The 21,789-nt window shown below is 37.6% G+C and overlaps 1 protein-coding gene and 1 pseudogene across 3 annotated transcripts in view; one reads left to right on the top strand and one right to left on the bottom strand.

Moving 5' to 3' along the window:
- LOC111457058 (peroxisome biogenesis protein 1) overlaps positions 1-10,471 on the bottom strand; it is a 20,913-nt gene extending 10,442 nt beyond the window's left edge. The window contains exons 1-6 of one of the 3 annotated variants that reach the window (XM_023099184.1): positions 9,931-10,471; positions 8,920-9,093; positions 3,869-3,968; positions 2,906-3,388; positions 1,486-2,211; positions 948-1,039 (exon numbers count right to left, since the gene is read on the bottom strand). In XM_023099184.1, the coding sequence (XP_022954952.1) occupies positions 948-1,039; positions 1,486-2,211; positions 2,906-3,388; positions 3,869-3,968; positions 8,920-9,093; positions 9,931-10,143 (1,788 nt within the window). In that variant the 5' untranslated portion in view covers positions 10,144-10,471. Of the gene's footprint in view, positions 1-947; positions 1,040-1,485; positions 2,212-2,905; positions 3,389-3,868; positions 3,969-8,349; positions 8,492-8,919; positions 9,094-9,930 lie in introns of those variants that run through there. The other 2 variants (XM_023099185.1, XM_023099186.1) reach the window with 2 other exon arrangements.
- A 2,965-nt stretch (positions 10,472-13,436) lies between these two features.
- LOC111456718 lies at positions 13,437-21,141 on the top strand (annotated as a pseudogene).
- The last annotated feature ends 648 nt before the right edge of the window (positions 21,142-21,789 follow it).

Below are 21,789 nucleotides of genomic sequence, written 5' to 3'. Positions count from 1 at the left end.
CCCCCCCATTCCCCCCCCCCTCCCCCAAAAAAAATCCTCTTCAGGCTTCTTCGACCAAGTCTTTCTTGTTCTTTCTATGGAATAAAAACTAACTGAGCTGTCCAAAAAGCAGTTCAATCAGCCGCGAATAAACAATTATATGCTGCCAAGGATGGGTCTCATGTTCATTCGGCCTTGAATTTGATGTAGATGAAGGCATTTTTTTGAGGCAATCACTTTTGAAAAGTAGGCAATTAGGGGAAGGAGATTATGAAAAGGAAGGAAGAACATTTTTCAAGGGTGTCTACTTGGGGAAAGGAGCTGGAGATAGCAGAAAATGATTCTTGGAAGCTTCTTCGTCTGGAGATAACATTGAATATTTTAGCTACACGCTACACGGCAATGCCCACAAAATGGGAAATAAAACCTGTAAGCCAAGAAAACTGAGAAAAAGATAAGTTGGAAGGCAAGAGACTAAGGAGATCTGATAAGCGAGGGAAAAGGACAGAAATTCTCTCATAAAGTAAAATTTTCAACCAAAGGGAGGAAAGAAACACAACCTTTCCTTTTTTTTATCTAGCAGAAACTAAGAGTCTATCTTTCCTTCCTTTTTGACTCTATATTTGAGTCAGTGCTTTTTGTCAAGAGTTTTGAGGATTAGTTCTTTTACTCAAGTACAAGTTGGTTAGTACTTAGTAGGTCAACTATATAAACAGAGGAATAAAGGCTTTCTCGAGTATTCTTGAAGCCAAGATTGTAGGCCACATCAAAGGCTTTGTTTCTTTCTTAAAATCAAAAGAAAACAAAAATAATAGCAACTTTATTGTGCTGCATCTTTTGTTTTCATCAAGCTCCAGGGGAAATTACCTCACTTAACCTACTCCAAGAACATCAAATTATTGGCTTAATTATAGGTTTAAATCTACTTAAGAAAGGTAAGGTCAAATCAAATAACGAAAGGAACACACCGGTGGTCCACATAAGAGAATATGTCCAGGAAGTGGAAGATCGTGGGCCCCAAACCACCGCCCTGCTCTTGGAGATAATAATACCTTTATCCCTGCAACCAGATATGACTCTGTGTCAAGGATACTTTAAGCAGCAGCAAGGTTGAACAGAAAAAAGAAGAAAACAAAGAGGGATTGAGGCCTAAGGGTACTGTACGCAACACATAACAGGAGAAAAGTGCTTCTTGAATCAGAAGTACAACACAAAGCATAACGACTTAAAGCAGGGCCTACTACAACTCACAATCACATGATTTAAACATGAATAGGTGAATCATAAAGTTCTGAAGTTTTGTCTGTTAGTATGCATCTATGATTGGTACCCTATAGCATGGAAATAATTTTCCATTAGGACTTACGTGCATCACTGAACTAATAATAGAAAGTATTTCTGAACTGAACAAAAAAGCATGCTGCAAAAAATGTAACCCTATTTTAATATAACGCTACCAAACTACCAAAGCTGATGAGTGATCAAATCATTACAGAGAATACGTACTATTAATAACATTAGGGAGAGATGCATCCAACCAGCTCAGAGAAGATACATCCAAGCTATCAACATCAATATAAGTCTTCTCTTTAATGGTTGAGAAGGATCCAGGGTCACCAAAGTGCAACCTTTTAGACAACTCCACACCTCCCAAATTAATAACGCACTTGTTTTGATCATCAAAAGAAAGTTTGAATGCATTACTGCATACCACTTGCTGTGGTTCTTGAGAAATAGTCATAAGACACAGGATCTCATCTGTCTTATTTGTGTCTTCTGAAGCATTTAGAGATGCTGAGTTTATATTTCCTCTGGTCCTGACTTCAAAGTGAAGCAAGCTTTGGTTTCCCAAAAGCATTGAATTAACTTCAGTTCCTACGCTAGAAGCAATGGCATCAAGATGTGCAAGGAGCCATACTCGAAGAAGAGTTTGTAATCCTTTTTCCACACTCGACATACAGCGAGAATCCTCATCCTCTCTACCAGGAGATTCATGAGAAAGAACATCAAGAACTTGTTCATGAACTGGCAAGTTAGCAACATCCATATAAGACCATGAGCTAGTCTTGGATAAAATATTTTTCCTCTTGACACTGTTATGGCTGTCACTTGCCTTCAGATCATTTTTGAGAAGAGGCACGTCATCATCATGTATTTTAAAGTAGCAAAGTGAAAGTGAAGCAGAGGAGAAATCCGCCTTCAAAGTAACATTCTGTTGCTTTACAAGAACCCCTGCAAGTATTCAGACATTCCCATAAGAAACAGAAAACATTGTATACATTAACGCATCAGGGGATAAAGGGCATCAAGATAATCTTGAAAAATGTTTGGCTAATTAACATAGGCAGTATCACCGATTGTTTACAAATGTAAAAGAAAGGCTTTTTGGAAGCCGAAATCTGGAGCTATCACATGCTAATTGAATCTAGATAAAGTTTTTGAAGAACATTAACTCATTTTTTAATAAACCTGGATTTATCAAGCCTTGCATGGAAAACATGAATTTGTATCTATAATTATAGAGATAAAAGGAAATTATTACAAAAGAAATTGAACTTAAGAGACCAAAATTGATTCCACAATGAAAAGAAAATTTAAGATTATGCATACACGGATATATAATTCCTTGCGTGAAGTTAGAAGCATATTATAAACATAGAAGGTACTAAAATACAAATAGTTTTTTAGTTTGGCGGTACTTCCTTAACCCAATCAAATAATTAGTTCACAGCCATCAAATAGTTTGTTATGAATGGAAATGCACTAAGATGTAATGGTGCAAATTACAAACAGAGTTTCAAAATAAGAAGCTACCAAAAATTCGGTCTGCTTTGTGGTTTAAGTGATATTTCCTTACACCAATAATACACAGATAACAAGAGAGCCATCAAATATTTTGTTAGGAAATGGAAATAAACTGACATACACGAATGTAAGTTGATTCTCAGATAAAGTCGAAGGGAACGAGCGATCATTATATGTCCTTCATTCACCAAATTTGAATTTAAAAGATAAACAATAGCCTGTCGACTTTCTTCTCCATTAGCTCTTTCTCCACCATTCGCTTTTGCAGTTGAACCTTTTGAATTCCTCAAATCATTTATCTCGCTATGCTTCCCTCTCTCTTTCCCTGATGATCTAGGCAATATAGAAACCAACTCAAGAGAATTCAATGAGAAATTTTTAGCTGTTTGTGGATGAATAAAGGCAACAGAAGTTGGCACTACCCGAACCTCAGTGCCTGCACAATTACTATTGCAAATCAATCTCTTGTCTAGATCTTGAACTCGCAACATAGCTTTTTCCTGAACCATATGGGAAGATTGCATGCATGAACCCTCTCTAGAGTCTAGAACTCTCTTGCGTGTCTTTGGAGCAACTACTACCTCAGTTCCGGGCACGAGTTGCACTGAAAAACAAAAAGGAAAAATAAGATAATTTTCACAAGACTACTTAAAAGAAAATAAATGGCTAAATATTTTCCATACTCTATCAAAAAGACTTGACAAGAGGAATGTAGTATATGAAGGCTATTGCAGACATATGCAGAAAAGTGCATACACTTGGACATCGAATGCATTGAAACATAATAACAGATGACTCATAAGTAGATTAAAATGAAGAAAGGTATAGCTGCAACCTCCAGGAATGTATTGTGCTTAGTATTATTTTGGAAGAATGTGAGTGTTCAGCTAATACACGCAAAAATCAAGTTATCTCACAGAACTATTGCCTAGCCTATAGAAATTGAGTTTTTACAATCTCAAACATTTCAAATTAGCTCTTAATAATAAAAATAAAAGAATCTTGTATGCTTTCATAGCAGCCAATCAATATATTAGCAAAGCAAACAAATGACAAGTAAACTAAGCATTAGATATCCTCTTACCCACCGCACGCTTAGGAGAGGTAGAAACCACAAGGAATGTAACAACCGTCCGACCATGTAACCACAAAGGAAATCGCATTGCTTCATGAATGATTCTGACCTGCATCACATACAATTTTCTTGAATTGTTTTCATCATTAATAGGCAACTCATATATGATATCTGGTTATTGTAATCTTTTGTATGTCTCCTAAATAATTTATGAACAATACTTCGCTGCATACCAATGTGTAGGTATCTTCCTACATGCAATCATTTACTTTTGTTTTGTACAACTACAGGAAAGTAAAAAAAAATTCAATTTCTCATTTTTCACTTTTCTCTCTCTTAGGGTCAAACATTTAATGGTGGTGTGTAGGAAGGTACCTACTTACCGATATGCAGCCAAATAATCTCCATATTTATTAAACATCATCAAGATTTCAAATAATTTGCTCATTAGATGCTAAGGTCAGGGAACTTGTTACCTTCAATATCCATCTTTTGATTGGCAAACGGCCAGAAATCATAGTTCTAGTTCAAGAAGCCCTTGGTTGTGTTTTACCAGAATCTGGCAGTAATTTGAGCTCTATGATTTGTGCAAGTTAGTTTTGATTTCTGGGATTCATCTCAGCTCTTGGATTACTGTTTCTAGAAGACTTTTAATGGATGGAGGAAAATTTTGTGAATGGGAAGGAATCAATACGATTGTTTAACACAAAGTTTATTCCAGGACTTGTTTATTTTGAATCTGCGCTAAAGTCTTCTTCATGGTGTTCTCTCTCCAAGTCGGTTGCTAAGTTCTTGTTATTTGTTATTATTTTACATTGGCGAACTTTTATTTTTTATTTCCTTCATACTTATTTGTTTTCTTTCACTTACTTAGGATCTAATATTCTATGATCTTTCTCGGAATAGAGTGATGTAGGATCAAGCAATTGTCCTATGAGATTAGTCGGTTGCATGCACATAGGTTAGAACCCGCGAGGTAAAAGAAAGTAGCTATATCTTGTGGAATATCTAGATGAGAAGTCTATACATTTTTGGATAAGAACCGAACAATTTCATAGTTGATACAAATTACAATAGAAAGAAATCTCAAGTTAAAAAGGTTGCAAAAATCTCTTTCATGTTTAAACTGTTTAATAAGAACGCATAATTTACAACAAGGGAGGATCACAAAATAAATATTATCTAAAAATGGGTAAAAGTTTTCTGTAAGCTACTGAGACTTTAGTTGCTCCTTCAAGCCACCAATTCCGAAAATAAGCTCTAATAAATTGAAGTCAAAGAATCTTCTATTACTTAGTGAAAAGATGAATAGCCATGACAGAATCATGATGACTCATGCAGAAAAGGAGAGCCTCAAGTCAATTAAAGGAGGAGGGTGAGCAACTCCATAATCTGTATGCAAATGAACTAAGAAAAGTGTGAGTCTGAGATTCGGTCCCTTTTTGCACATGATACACCCAACCCAAGGATAGAGAAATGGAGGGAAGGGTACCTGTTTTGTATCAAATAAATCCTGGGTATCCATGCTCTCGTGACCATTTCCCACAATAATAAGTTTTCCTTTTTGAGGTAACTACCAAGGCAAATTTCTCGGTAGAATGGGGGGCATGATGAAGCATCTAGGTTTATCATGACTGTGGAGAAGGACCAAACAGTCAAGGTTCCCAATACATCAAGAAGCTACTATTTCTATTTGTAAGGGCAATTTGTGAAATAGACCACAGAGAGCAAGTCAATTAAAGCCACGCACTCTTGAATTTATTATCCGTGAAAGCCCCCTATAATCAAATTCCATGTTTGAGTGGATGAGTTCCAAAACTCTTGATGGATGCATGCTTCCAGTTAGAGAGGAAGAAAAACCTAGGGGACATCCTGTAGATCTAACCAAAAGTTGGTGCACAAACCATTTGCCCACAAATTGCTTTTTTCTGGAAAGAATATGCTGCTCACATTTGATAATAAACTTCCATGGCATCTGCATTAGTGCACATAAAAGTCATCATGCCAAGAGCTTAAGTCGATGGAGCCGTATTTAGCAATAATGATCAGCCACCAAAGGGGATTCTCTTCCACAAAGAAATATCTAAATCCACTTTCCAAAAAGAGTTTGATTCTCTGTTTAAGGCTACCGATGCTGAAGTCCCTAAACCAATCAATGGACCTTCCTCCAGTTTGCAAGATGACAACCCAAATAGTTTGCTCCTTCTCAAAGAAAATCCCTTAAAAGCTACCCAATCAAGTCAAGAATTTTATCAGGCGTAGGAAACAAGACCACTAGTAGACGGGAAGGTTTGAGAGAATAGCTTTAATAATAATAGTGAGATAAGTAGTCCTTTTATGAAGCTTATTTATAATCTACTATAGGATCCCAAAATATACTAACCTGATAGAAACTGATAGACGGACATGTCCATTTTGTTGTATGCAAGTTCCATGTCCATGGTCTGTGTTTCTCTTTTTCATTTAGGGCAGAAAAAAAGACTATAAGCTAACACTTTTCCATGTTTTGTCAATGATTAACCACAAAAGGACTTCCATGTTTTGTCAATGAAAATGATACTCAAGAGGATATTAACCACAAAACTCAAGACGCCTCGTCCCAAATTTTCATACAATGAGGACATCAAAAGAGCTTCTCTCCTTTTAGCACAAAAAAAAGACTAGCTAGAAGATGAAGGACAAGGGTGTCCTTACCTGAACTTTTGTCATGAGTAATAAGACACACCAAGATAAGGGACTACAAAAACTTGATTTCAGCTACTGTTCAATTTTTATTCTAGGTTTTTTCAACCCAAAGGAAGTAACATCTGGAGTTCTAAGAAATAAAAAAAGAATCTTTTTTATTAAAAGAAAAAAAACAGAAGAAGAAGAAGAAAGAAAGAAAGAAGGAAAGCAAAATAGCATGCACACAGTTGGGGAAGATGACCATCAGTCAACGGTTAGTTTCTCGACCTATATCCCTCTTTTTTAACAAATTTGAAGCTTCTTGGAGTCCTTTTTATTCTTTTGACATAATTTAGGACATACTTGAGAAATTAAGAGAATTTGAAATGCTAGAAGACCGAAACCAAGCTCGGGAAGTCGACAAACAAGTAAGTGGCCACATAGATTATTTTTCAAATAATACTTGTAGGGATCAATTAGGACATTGGGCTACCTGTTAGAAAACATGATTATAGGTCTAAATGATTGAGATACATGATAGTTAAGCCTAGTAACTCAGTGGTTGTCTGGTTTAGCATGATAATATGTTTTTATAGCTTCCACTTGTATGTTTAAAAACTCTTAACTAGTCCTAGAGATATTTTAGGATTCTAGCATGTCTCGTATGATTATTAAATGTCTATTTGAGCATGTTGAACATTTATATATATATATATATATATATATATATGTATGATATACTTGTGGGAGCATGTTATAGGGGTTAAACACCCATGTACGCCAAGTTTCTACTTTGGATATTTGCTATGTGCCTAGAAAGTCTGGGAAGACACATGAATGAACATGAGCCACTGTTTTATGTTTGAATCTACATATGGACCTCACATGCATTTTGGGTTGACTAAGTATCAAGTAGGTACAATTGGCAAGTAACCCCTAATCGTGAACTTTCCTAGAGTGGTAAGGGTCTACTTGGTATAAAGAGTTTAGTGGTTACCCACATAGGGTCCCAAGAGTCGTATATAGGGTATACTATTAGGGAGCATCCAGTGGACAAATATGTATAGGGGACAAGCGATCAGAGTACTTGTCTGGTCATGGAAAACGAAAAATGTAGAGCTAAGCATAACCGAAAACCCTACATTATGGCTCCGAGGGGGTTAGGTATACACCCCTGGAGTAGGAGTGTATAGGGTCTAGGTACGTATAAACCTTATAGAGTTTGCACAGACTACATGTCACGGTATTGTCTAACGTTAAGATTAGTATATGAGCACATAGCTTAAGATACTGTCATAAGGATTAAGTCCAATAAAAGCCTACAAGTAGGTTGCTTACTGAATATTTTTATACTAATTCCTGTATTCTTTTTTTTTTTCTTTTTTTTTTCAGATGAAGCGTAGATTACGGTTGATAGCAGGAGCATGCGGCTGCAAGAGGGATCCATAGATCAAGTCTTTCCCCTTTTATGTCGCTTTTAAGATTACTTTAATGTTACTTTGCAAACTCATACCATTTTGTACATTGTTTTTATGTGACTCCGTAGATATTGTTTTGTACTTTCAAATTGATTTTGAGTCCGTTTTAAATGCATGTTTGAATTTTAAATTCCTTGCATCTCCCACTCTACAAATTGAAAAATTTTCTGCTCATTTTACTCTTGAGTCCACATGGCAATCCATGATTTGAGGCATCGAAAAACGGGTCGTTGCATATCATGACTTGAATCTCTAAAAAGAAAGAAAGAAAGGGAGGAGTGGGAGAAAAGAAACACCAAACACTTCAAAAGATGCTTCACAAAACCAGAGATCCAGGAAAAAGCTTACCAATATAACGAAAAGGAGCATGAGATATTACTGCCGAAATCACAGTCCACTATGCCTCCTCTGTACTCGCTATCAACTTAAAGCTTAAAATTTGAGTTCTCAATGAACACTGCAAGACTGATTGTCACACCCCAACCAGCCATCTTTATATAAACAAATATTCAAATGATGACGAAGGGAAAGACCAAGGATAACGGAGACACTAACACAGATGAAGCAAAGGACAGGGGAGACGAGAAGGAAAACATAGCAAAGAAGTAATTGTTATTTGATAGAATTTGTGTAATAATTAGATTTAACACTAGGCTGAACCCAAAAATAATATAACAACAGAAACCTTTGGTAGAAGCAAAATAATATCTTTTTCTTAACCAGAAACAAAACTTTTCAGTAAGTCTACAAATTGTAGGTACAGACAAAACTTATTATCCGTTGCATGCCACAATTTTGTCCAGCGTGACAAACATAAGAAATGGATTAAAAACATCCCAAAATCAAATAAGTTTTACATCCATCCTAGATGTGCGATAAGAAAGGGAATTATAGAAGATAGGGATGTATATGAGGAACCTGGTTCAATATGGCTGCCTCAGCAAGCTCTGCATTTAACTCTAGAACTTCCCAGTCATCCTCACCATAAGGCTCTATTGTAACTACAGTAGCCTTTGGCACATTAGAAATAGCTCGAACTTGAACACTGGTACAGTCTGGTAAGGAAATACAATCTGCAAATTGCTTGGAGACCTACATTAAATTTAAAACAACATGTTGAGTGAATAAGAATTTAATATGACAAAATTCAGGAAAAATTTTAAATACGTCCAAAGAAACCACATGCTGCTTATGCTTAACGGCAGAAGAATCAAAAAATATGAAGAGAAAATGAGGAATATAAAAGTTTATGATATTATTTTCCTTAAATGCCGACAGGATATAGCTACAATTTTCACAGCAAAATATGATGGAATTAACCGTATCAAATTTATAAAACAGACATCATATGACATATGAATCATTAAAACTTACCATATAGTTGGTTAATAACAGTCGACAAAGAAGCAAAGCTACAACTAGAAACATAATCAATCAATGATGCAATGCAAGGACATTCCAACGAACAGTCCACCATGCATAGCTCATAAACTATACGTTGCAGACACAGAATAATCCTCCTACACGTTGCTGTGTCGATTTTTCTATACTTCTAACGTAGAAATTCCACCATTCAACCAGAGTCCCTATCCCATCCTCATCTATATCTATAAACAAATTATACATCAATGGAAGATAAAACTTTTAATGATCACTATCTTATGCATTTGCATTCCATACACGATTTTTTAAACACCAGCAGCTCTGCTTACCGGAAACTACTGATACCAAAGGAACCCCGGCTTAAAAGCAAGGTAAAAGAAAGACGACCAACAGAAAATCCATTGAATTCTATCAGTTTTTAAGCACAACCTTAAACTTGTCAACGATATATTCTAAAACAGTCTTCATAAACGCTCGTATTTGAAGAATTCAGCTCTGGATGTGCTAGTTGATTAAGAAATAGCATTCACGTGAGAGTAGAGGTACCTCAATTGCAGCAGAAGATGACGAAGCGCCAGACCAAGCAACCGTCCAAACCTCATCGGAAGAGGAATCGCGAAGTTCAAGAACGAGGAATTCAGGGAGACCGCCCATGGCCGAGCCAGAACCAGACCGCCTCTCGAGAGTTTGGATGAAAACGAGAGGAAGTGACACAAAACAGTTCTCCATCCCTCCCACAGTCCTCACCTCCAATTCCATAGCACTCTAAGAATTGAATTTCCACAAACGGAAGCCCGCAGCAGAAGCGACTGAATTAGATTGCGCAATGCAATTCCAATACCGAATTAAGTCGGCCGCCGCGTGTAATGAAAATGAAAATTGAGTGCTCCGACGATGGCTATGACGCCGGTCTTCACACCGTCAAAAAGAGAGAGAGTTCCAGGCGCTCTCCGATCCCAACTTTCTCCGGCAGTGACGGCTTTGCGAGTTGGAGTTGAAGTCGGCTCAGTTGTCGCTCGTCGTCATGTAGTCGTCGGAGCAGAAAGTTGCCGTGAAATTGTTGCGAACTTCAATGATACCCATCACATTATCTAACTGCCCATCAAATTTAATAGGTCCATTATTAGCCCAAACTTTTAATTATGTTATCCATCTATGCCCACGATTTGGAATTTAAATTCGGCACCTAATGGTCCCGTCATTCTCCTGCATCTCGTGCAATACAGTCATGTACTTAGTCTTCACTTATATGAGTGAAAACGATCCCCACGAACCAATGTCTATGATTGAGCCACCGAAAAATAAGATGCATATTATTGGTATAGATAATAACTTTCATTTTTTTCGAGTCTTGTTCATTCATATACCCCTTCTTTACTCGAATACCATATGGTCACTCCTCGTACGTAACGTGGCTATGTCGTAGAGATGCATGAAAATGTCGGGACCATCAAAATCATTCGTAAAACGATGTCATTTACTTACACGTTTACATTCAAAACCTTAAAAACAAAACAATGAAAAGTATTCGATGTTGAATGTAAATAAAACTAAAGAAAAGATTAAAACGATGTCCTAATCTAACCTACAATCTACGGAATAAAAATGTCAACTACCCTAACACAGGTTCTACGATCTTCATTATGACGTAACCGTCAATTGTACAGGGGTGTTTTGCTTTTACCTGAAATATAAGAATAGCACAAGACTTTAATATTTTAAGAAATACTCAGTAAGTGACCTTACTATTCGGGTCGAAAAATGCAAACACGTGCAGAATGATGGGACCTATCATTTAAAATTGTCTTCTCTTAGGCGGCTTTCCAGTTCGGGCAAATTGGATGTGTAGTATTTTTCTATGCATGGCCTGTACGTGCGAGTATAGGCCCACTAGGCGAGCTTGTACACCCCTTAGACTTACTGGTCGGGCTAGCTTTTTTGAGTTGTTGTCGGATACCCAGAGGGAATAGCGACCGTCGTAGCATCATAAATCATTTCATTCATAACATATCTTTCAAACCATAGCATAGGGGTTGTGCTTCATAGCTTTTCTTTATTTCAAAACATATCATGGCCTAACATAACACATCATAGACCATCTTAGCATTTCATACATTACATAGTTTATCGCGTCATGATATTGAAAGAATTTCATTCATACCCTCGTGTCATTTGGCATATCATATAATGACACATTCACAACGTCATCATCACATCACAAAAGCATATCACACACATGACATGTGTGAAGTCACTAGACATGTGTCATCATACATAAAACAATTTTTCGAACCAAACTGATAGTAGAAACACTTAATTGGTTGGCCTAGACCAAAGCTTTTACGACCCATTGATGCTAGAAACTAGTAGGAAAGGGTCCAAGTGTACCAAACACAAACCGAATCAGCCGAGCACGAAGCCATCAGAAAATGAATTCTTCAACTGGCTCTGAACCGCTCAAATGGGATTAAAAGAAGACTAAGGGACCTCCCTTTTTATATTGGAGCCCAACTCCCCACTTTCTCAACATAACCGATGTGGTGCAACTTTTATTTTATTTTGGGTTATTACATCATACATGTCTAAAAGAAACTTTCATCCTCACAAGTGTCTTAATCTTGGAACTACTCGGTGTATTTCTCCTTTATCTCTTTCTTTTGTTCTCACTTAGTTTCCTTCGCTTAATAGCTTTGTAAATACCCTTTTCCTAGTACTGAAAACCTTCACTTCCCGGTCGAAAATTCTTATTGGTCTTTTCTCTTAACTTAGGCCATCGTCTATCTATAAGGACTCGTAGACTACGACGTGAGTCGTGTCATCCAAGTATTTTTGAAGCATGGGTATGTGGAATACGTTATGAACCACGAAGAGGGATGGTTGTAGGACTAATTTGTATGTCATCGATCTGATTTGATCTATAATGTTGAAGTGTCTGATGAAGCATGGGTTCAACTTCCCCTTTCGTTCGACCCTTAAGATGCATTTCATCGAAAACACCATTAAGAATATCTTGTTGTCTACCTCAAACTCTAAGTTTCTACACCTCACGTTGGCGTAAAATTTTTGTCTACTCTAAGTCGTGCACATTCTTACCTTGATCTTTTGGGTCTCATTGGTGACTTGGACTAACTCCGGTCATAATAGTTCATGCTTCCTACCTCATCCCAGCACATCGGGGCCTTCATTGTTTCAATATTTGTGGTTGTAAACAATTTTCATAAGATCTAACTTGAAATCTCAAACGTTTATGAAATTGAGGTATTTCTACAACTAATATTAACGTCACATTGTCTCGCCTATTCCCCATTGGTAAATCTTCTGTTTACTCTAAGCTTGTGAGTGCATGATGATGTTATATGATAACTTGATGACGTTAGATAATGATGTGATGATGTTTATATGATGATGTACATGATGATAATGATAATAATAAGATGATGTGAGATGTTTGATGATGAAATGATTTAATATAATAATGTTTCATATTAAGATGATGTGCATGTATTAAATATCACGATGCATTATGATGATGAGTTTTCAAAGACACAACTCCCGTTAATGTTAATGATGATAAATGTACGAAGGTCAATGCATACATGTTACTCAAAGTAACGTGTGAACGATGTATAAGGTTATGTCATAAAGATGATTTAAAGACGAAAACTATAGGGAACTCATGCATTTTGTGTATTCATATACATCAGGATACTTCCCGATTTATGATGATGACTACAGATGTGTACACTATGATGATCATGGTCATGGGTCTGCTGACCTCCAAACGTCGCTACGGAAAACTAGCTCGACTATGATAGGTTCATGAAGTGTCCACGCTCGTGGATCGTATGTAGAGAAGTATTACACATCCAATTTTGTCTAAACTGAAGGCCACCCATATAATAATTTTAATGATAGGTCTCTGTATGTTTGTAACAAGACATCCCTCAACAAACTTAGTAATCCATGGCTTCCGGTTGCTTTATTTGTATGGTATTGCTTTGCAACGAGCCAAATCCGTACTGGATTGGATAGGACTGGACTAGACTGGGGCACAATCACGAGCTCCAACGAGCCACATCAAAATTAGCCTCACAATCAACTCCCAGTTTTGGCTCTTGCCTGGCTTCGATTTCACCGCTTTCCGTTAATCCGCGTGCTTTTAGCGGCTTTTCTTTCTCTCTCTATCTCCCTGATTCTTTCTTTAACATTCTTCTATCAGGAACTTCGAAACCTCTTCATATTTATTGTTCTTCCTGCCTTATTTACTTACCAATTAATTCCATCCCTTAATCGTCCATTTGATTTCAACATTTGGTATTTTTCATTTCTCTTGTGGAATTTTAGAATCTGGGTATCTTTGAAAACATGCAATTGATTATCATTTAGGTCTTCTTTTTCCCTTTTTTTTTTTAGGATTCAGTCATTACTCTTGAGGGTTTGATTCTGCAAATCAATCCACTTACATCCATTAAAGCTCTTGGTTGAGACAATGGTGAAACATTGCTTCCCGGAATGATTTTTGCTTTTGTAGCTCTCTTGATTTGGGGTAAGCACTAGATTTATTAACTCCTGTTCTGAATATGATAGCTTGATTATGCTCATGCAGGAACATTTTTCTCTGATAATGTTGTGTATTTTCATGCAAATGGGTTTGAATTTTGCTTGTTTGTTTGATGAATTAGGTTTTCACTTCATTGCGGTCGATAGATCAGAATGATTTCTGATTTCTTTTCTTGAAATTGAATATGTTTGAATTTATTATCCCTGCTGTTCGGGTAAATATAACATTGTAAAATCAATCTTTTACCATCTGACCTTCGATTGAACAGATCTTCTCCTTCTATTCTAGAACAAAATTTATAGATTTTTCTTGTTATCTTTTGTTCTCGAATTTTTTTCTGACTTTTGTTCGTTTACCTGGTGATCATAGATTTTTTTTTGCAACTTGCTAATTATAATTCTTCAAATTTTGCTGCAATTTGAAGAAAACATGTTCACTAATAATAGTGAAAAGGTGCATTATGAACTTATTGGTGATGTTTTTTTTATTCGTGATTTGAATGTTATTTTGATAGCCTTAGATCTAGGCACTGTAAACTACCCTTAGAACATAGAACCAGTGATCATGTTTTAACAAAGATTATCCATTCATCCACTTGGAACCCAAGCCAAGTTACGATCTCAACCGATCTTTATCGTTAACGTTGATCTGTATTTGATAATGTTAAACCTATAAAATATTTTCTTCTATACACTGGATTTTTGTCAAGAACTTGCTGTCAGGAAACTTGTTAATTCAGACTGCTAGTAGGTTTGATTTTCTATCACGATTTAGACGGATGTCCAATTTTTGTTGTGCTAAGATAGGCACATATATACATATATATATAAATCAATACACTCCTTTCTCACTTGAGGTCTTTCTTTCCAGGATCGTTCTTCCAAGAGCAGTCATAAAAGTGTTCAGATTGTTGAGATGTTAGGGAGTCCTCAGCATCTGAAGGTACATAACTCGAGCACCACTGTTAGATGCCGTGGCACACGGCCCATAAAATTTGCGATATGAACTTTGTAATATGTGTGAAAATGCACGATTTGGATGAGAAGGATTCAGGATGAGAAGGATTCAGTCAAGACTTTTTCTTGTACACTTAATGTCCATATTAAATGCATTTGCTCTTGATGGGGGAATCTGTGCCTTCGGTTTGTTGCCCTGATGCAGGACTCTTATCATTAACATTCTACTCCACTGTTCCACTTATTTCGAGACACATCTTTATTACCAAATCTAGCATTTTTTATTCGTATGTAATCATTGGATTGTGGTGTTATTAGAAGAGAGCCTCGATACATTTATTGCTTGAGTTGTTTCTGAGCTTCTTGGTGGAGTTCCTTAGCTACGGAGTTTTGTTCAATATTTTTCTTCCAGGGTCATGTTTTGCATCCTCATATGACACCAATATATTGTGATTGATGTATGTATCTTGTCCAACAAAATTAAGTACCCTTTATTAGCACCCCCTTTTGTTATGTTGCAGATATCAGCTAGATGGGACCCGCATGAAGCGTGCAGGCCTTTAATTGACGAAGCACCTGTATTTTATCCAACCGTTGAGGTAATATCATTTATTAAAGAAATTATTGTACAACTTCTTAGTCTTTTGTTTCTCTTATACAAACTTGTTTTTATCCACTTTTACTATTCATTAGGAATTTGAAGATACACTTGGGTACATAGCTAAGATTCGTCTTCAAGCAGAAGCTTATGGTATATGCCGGATTGTCCCTCCGCTTTCTTGGAATCCACCATGCGTTCTCAAGGAGAAATGCATATGGGAAAATGACAAATTTTCTACTCGTATTCAGCAACTTGATTTGCTACAAAATAGGGAGCCCATGAAAAAGAAGAGTAGAGGTAGAAAACGCAAGCGAAGGAAGCAGTCAAGAGCAGGGGCATCAGTTAGAAACACCAATCTTGGTGTAGAAGCAAACCCTTCTTCTGGATCTGATAAAAAATTTGGATTCAATTCTGGACCAGACTTCACACTCAAGGAATTCCAGGCATATGCAGACTACTTTAAGGAATGTTATTTTGGAATTAAGCAGGCCCGAGAGGATTTAAATTTTGATATCGAATCTAGCCAGAGAAGGGAGCCTTCTGTGGAGGATATTGAGGGTGAATACTGGCGGATAGTTGAAAAGTCTACAGATGAGGTCGAGGTATAAAAATATTGTCTTTTACCAGTTTTTTTTATTTTGTATTTCTTAAATATTTGCACGTTCGTGAGTACTCTGTTTTATTATGCCGTATTGCAGGTTTACTATGGAGCTGATATAGAATCAGGAACGTTCGCCAGTGGCTTTCCCAAGGCCTCATCGATGGTAACTGAAGGAATTTCAGATCCATATGTAAAGTCTGGTTGGAATCTGAATAACTTCCCTCGCTTGCCAGGTTCTGTTCTGTGTTTTGAGGAAAGTGATATATCTGGAGTTCTAGTTCCATGGCTGTATGTCGGAATGTTCTTTTCATCATTTTGTTGGGTAAGTTTGTCCTCTTTTGTTAAGGAAAGTGGAGACCTCTCGTCTTCACGTATCCCGTATTTATTTTTGTTGATTGAAATGTCTCTTACCAAAAGAAATCACCATCCTTTCACCTCTCCCTTGGGTCTCTTATTCTCAAAATCCATCTATTCTTCAAGTAATTTTTGGATATGTCCATATTACATAAAATTAGGAGAACAATCTGTTTATAATTGAGAATGGTAGCTTAATCTATGTATCCACTCTTAGTAGCTGATTCCGTTGTCTCTGAAGAAGGTGCAGAGATAAGGAAACTATAACAGCCTAAGCTCACCGCTAGCAGATATTGTCCTCTTTGGGCTTCCCCTCAAGGTTTTTAAAACACGTTTTCTAGGGAGAGCTTTCCACACCCTCACAAAGAATGCTTTGTTGTCCTCCCCAACAGATGTGAGATCTCACAATCCACCCCCTTCAGGGCTCAGCCCGTCCTCACTGGCACTCATTCCCCTCTCCAATCGATGTGGGATCTCTCAATCCACTCCCTTTCAGGCCCAGCATCCTCGCTGGCACTTGTTCCTCATTCCAATTGATGTGAGATCTCAAAATCCACCCTCCATCGGGGGCTCTGATACAACCTTTTAGGTTATTGCAAGAACGGTAATTTGTATGCTTCCGAAAAATTGGGTTAGCATGTATTTCCTTTCGATAGCTTTTAATTTTGTTTTTAACTATTTCTAAAAACTATGTGCTTTGCACTTGGGCCCAATTATCTCACTACTTTAATCGATTAAATAAATCAGGAAAACAAAGACTGAAAATTAATGCCTTTTAGTTCTTTTTTATTTGACATTAAAAAAAGTCTGAAGGTTATAGAAGTACGAACTGTCATGATGGATGCCATACTGCTTTTTGCTTATTTATCATCTATTGCATCTCTTTCTTTTGTAATAAAATGAATTTTGATATTTAGCATAGCGTAGTAAGATGATTTTTGGCACTTCAGTTTATTTGAAGAAACATTTGGAAAATTCTGACTTGCGCCGTTGATTATCTGGTTAAATTCCGCAACTGTTTATGAAATATTTTCTCTTCTCAAAAGTCATTCCAGGTTTTTTGTTGTGATTTTTTTCCAGCATGTTGAAGACCACCATCTTTACTCTTTAAACTATATGCATTGGGGCGATCCAAAAGTATGGTATGGAGTTCCTGGAAGCTACGCACCTTCTTTAGAAGCTGCAATGAAAAAACATTTGCCCGACTTATTTGAAGAACACCCAGATTTACTTCATGACTTGGTAATTTGATCAGTTTATTACTTTCCAAATCGTGCTGGAATGAACTCCCACAAACATAAACATCTCACCGTAGTTGAAATTTCTAGAAGTGTCGGTTTGTTATCATTTACGGTCTTGACTATACATCTATATAGATATCATTTAATTGTCATTCAAATAATTTGTATTCTCGGAACATATTTTCTATCAACAATAGAATGGACCCTTGTATGAGCCTAGTCCAATTCAGTCGACGGTTGGGGACACCTAGTGTAACTCCAATGTTGTATAGTGGGAATCATGAATCATCGAATATAACTTTTTCTGAGCCTTTTAAATACCATGCTCTATGTTTTAGCCCTCTACTTCGACTTTCATCAACTGGTGTGCTTGATAACTTTCTGTCACATCTTCAATTCTCTCGGTAGAAGCAACCTTTTTCTAAATTTTCTTAAAGAATTATGACTTTTTTCTTGCAACAGGTCACTCAATTATCTCCTTCAATACTCAAATCTGAAGGAGTACCTGTGTATCGAGTGGTCCAAAATTCCAGGGAGTTTGTTCTTACCTTTCCCAGGGCATATCACGCAGGATTTAATTGTGGTTTCAACTGTGCCGAGGCTGTGAACGTGGCACCGGTGGACTGGTTGATTCATGGTCAAAATGCTATCGAACTTTATAGTGCACAACGACATAGGACATCGCTTTCACATGATAAATTGTTAATTGGATCAGCTCGGGAAGCTGCCCAGGCCCTTTGGGAGCTATTAGTTCTTGAAAAGAGAACTCCAAGTAATCAGAGTTGGATAAGTGTGTGTGGAAAAGATGGAGATCTTACAAAAGTGATCAAGGTAAACTGTTATTTCTCATCCTCCCAAATCCTCTGTTTGCATTTGCATAGTCTATATGAATGTGGCACTGAGTGAGCTATCTGGCTTGTTCATGTTGTACTAAAACTGATGTTATCATGTCAATATTCACAGACAAGGGTAAAGATGGAGGAGGAAAGAATGAATTGCCTTCCAACTCTTATGAAGGTGCAAAAGATGGAAAACGAGATTGATTGCAAAAGCGAAAGAGAGTGTTATGCCTGCTTCTACGACTTATATCTCTCTTCAACCTCGTGCAAGTGTTCCCCCGATCGATTCTCATGCCTTAGGCATGCTAGTAACTTTTGCTCGTGTCCAGTAGACGACAGGTGTGTGCTCTTTCGCTACAGTATAAACGAGCTGCACACACTTGTTGGAGCATTAGAAGGGGGATTAGATGCCATTAAAGAATGGGCCTCAAGATACTGTGAAATGGAAAACAACAATGGATCTGTAGTTAAGGTAATTGGAAATTCATCTTGGTCTCCAGAAATAATAGCTTTAATGCATTGTAAATGGTGAAGTAAGGGTATTAATAAAGACGAGGCGGGACAGGAGTGAGCAGATAATCATTGATTTGGAGGAAACGTAGAGTTTGGTGTTTGAAGAAAAGGACGTTTGTAAAGCAGCACATGAAGAAAAAGATACCGCCAAGTTCTTGGAATTTGGTTCCTTTTGTTGAACCTACGAATATTGGAACAACTATGTTTGGGAAGCCTTGCACCGCCAGAAAGCCATATTTCCAAAAGGTATTACCTTAAAATTAGCTTTAATTTCCTAATTCAGAGGATTCCGTTTTTATCGTTGTTTTATTGTTTGACTTCTTCAGGTTTTAGAAGCCGAGAGAAATTCTTTAGTGTGCTTAATCCAACTAATATTGTTACCTGCACGTCAGATGTTCTTGATGATGGCCTCCTGGGACCTCTATTCAAGGTGAGTCACCCCCTCAGTTTTCTGCTATTTTATGTTGCAAGATTGTTTTGTTTTCCTTGAAAGGTCAAAAGTTGGCATTTCCTCTTGGTGCCTTTCCAGTTTGATGCTGAAGTGTTCATTAGCGACAAAATTTTCAATTGGTTTTTTAACATGCATGGGCTCTCTATGAGCAGAAATTGTTATCTTTGGGCTTTTACTTTCGGGTTTCCCCTCAAGGTTTTTAAAACGCGTTTGCTAGGGAGATGTTTCCACACCCTTATAAAGAGCGTTCTCCTCCCCAACCGATGTGGGATCCCACAATCCATCACCTTCGGGCCCAGCGTCCTCGCTGACACTCGTTCCCTTATTCCAATCGATGTGGGATCTCATAATTCATCCCCTTCGAGGCCCAGTGTCCTCGTTAAACTCGTTCCCTTCTTCCAATCGACATGGGACCCCCCAATCCACCCCCCTTCGGGATCCATCGTCCTTGCTGGTACACCGCCTCATGTCCACCCCCTTTCGGGGCTCAGCCTCCTCGATGGCACATCGCCCAGTGTTTGGCTCTGATACCATTTGTAAAAGTCCAAGCCCACAACTAATAGATATTGTCTTCTTTCTGCTTTCCCTTTTGGGCTTCCTTTCAAGGTTTTTAAAACGCGTATGCTAGGGAGAGGTTTCCACACCCTTATAAAGAGCGTTCTCCTCCCCAACCGATGTGGGATCTCACAATCCATCCCCTTCGGGGTCCAGCGTCCTTGCCGACACTCGTTCCCTTCTTTCAATCGATGTGGAACCCCCCAATCCACCCCCATTCGGGACCTAGCGTCCTTGCTGGCACACCGCCTCATGTCCACCCCTTTTAGGGCTTAGCCCCCTCGCTGACACATCGTCTAGTGTCTGGCTCTGATACCATTTGTAAAAGTTCAAGCCCACCACTAGTAGATATTATCCTCTATCGGCTTTCTCTTTCGGGCTTCCTTTCAAGGTTTTTAAAATGCGTCTGCTAGGGAGAGGTTTCTACACCCTTATAAACAATGCTCCATTCTCTTCCCCAACCAATGTGGGATCTCACATATTGTTCCGCTCCTAGTTAAAAGAAATTAAAAAATAGAGATTTCTGCAGCAGTTTTTCTATTTAGTAACAATATATAGCATTTCCTAATTTATTCAGTCTGTTCTCTCAAAAACTAGCATTATATTATAATAGCTTTTGTAGGACAGGGTCCCGTAGAGAGAGCTCTAAGAAAATTGGTTGGGTATTAATTGTTGATTCTGTGGAATTAGGTGAGCTTGGAAGAATCTCCCCGTGAAAGTGGATTGCTTTTTACAAGTGGATCATCAGGTATATCATTGAGTACCCACCAAGGCTAACTGGAGAACAGCCAAGTATGACAATCTGGGAAGCAGATGAAAACATAATGATGATGACATAGTTCAGAATTTATACTCACTATGAACAGTCATGGAAGAGCTTCTCAGCTTGCTTGAAGTGGTGGTCGTAAAGGTAAACAATGATAGCACTAAGATATGCCTGGAAATAACAAATATATTATTTGCAGTAAGTTTCAATTCTAGATAGATATTAGCACTTTAACTCTTTGCTTTCAGTTAGTAATCACTCTCTTTCTTTCATTTATGTAAATTTTTTTTAACAATAAACGAACTTTTGGTTGATAATAGACATTCATTGATAAATGCAACAGTAAATCTAAAAATGATAGAAAGACATTTTTCTGCTAGGAATTTCATTTTACAGGCTTGTTTCTTTGGTAAGAACTCATGTAAATCATACCTCCCTATAGCATATGCGTTTTAAAGCCTTGAGAAAAAGTCCGAAAGGAAAAGCTTCTACTAGTGGTGGATCTGGGTTGTTACAAATAGTATTAAAGCCAGACACCAGACTATGTGCCAACGAGAAGGCTGTTCCCCAAAGGGGTAGACACGAGACAGTGTGCCAGTGAAGACGCTGGTCCCAAAGGGGATGGATTTGGCAAGGGTCCCACATCAATTAGAGAAAGGAAAATAGTGCCAGCGAGGACGCTGGGCTCCGAAGGTGGGTTGATTGTGATGTCCCACATTGGTTGGGGAGGAGAACAAAACACCCTTTATAAGGGTAAGAAACCTTCTCCTAGCAGATTCGTTTTAAAGTCTTGAGGGGAAGCTCAAAAGGGAAAATCCAAAGATGACAATATATGCTAGTGGTGGATCTGGGCCGTTACACTCATATTGATGAGATCACACCATTCTCTCAAAAAGATAAACCCCTAAAACTATGTTATCAAGCATATTACGTGAGGAATGAATATGGTTGTCCTGCATGATTTATT

Source organism: Cucurbita moschata, unplaced genomic scaffold (assembly GCF_002738365.1).
Source record: "Cucurbita moschata cultivar Rifu unplaced genomic scaffold, Cmos_1.0 Cmo_Scf00019, whole genome shotgun sequence".
Taxonomy (NCBI): Eukaryota; Viridiplantae; Streptophyta; class Magnoliopsida; order Cucurbitales; family Cucurbitaceae; genus Cucurbita; species Cucurbita moschata.
Note: the sequence above shows the minus strand (reverse complement) of the source record. Positions and strands in the feature narration are given on the sequence as shown.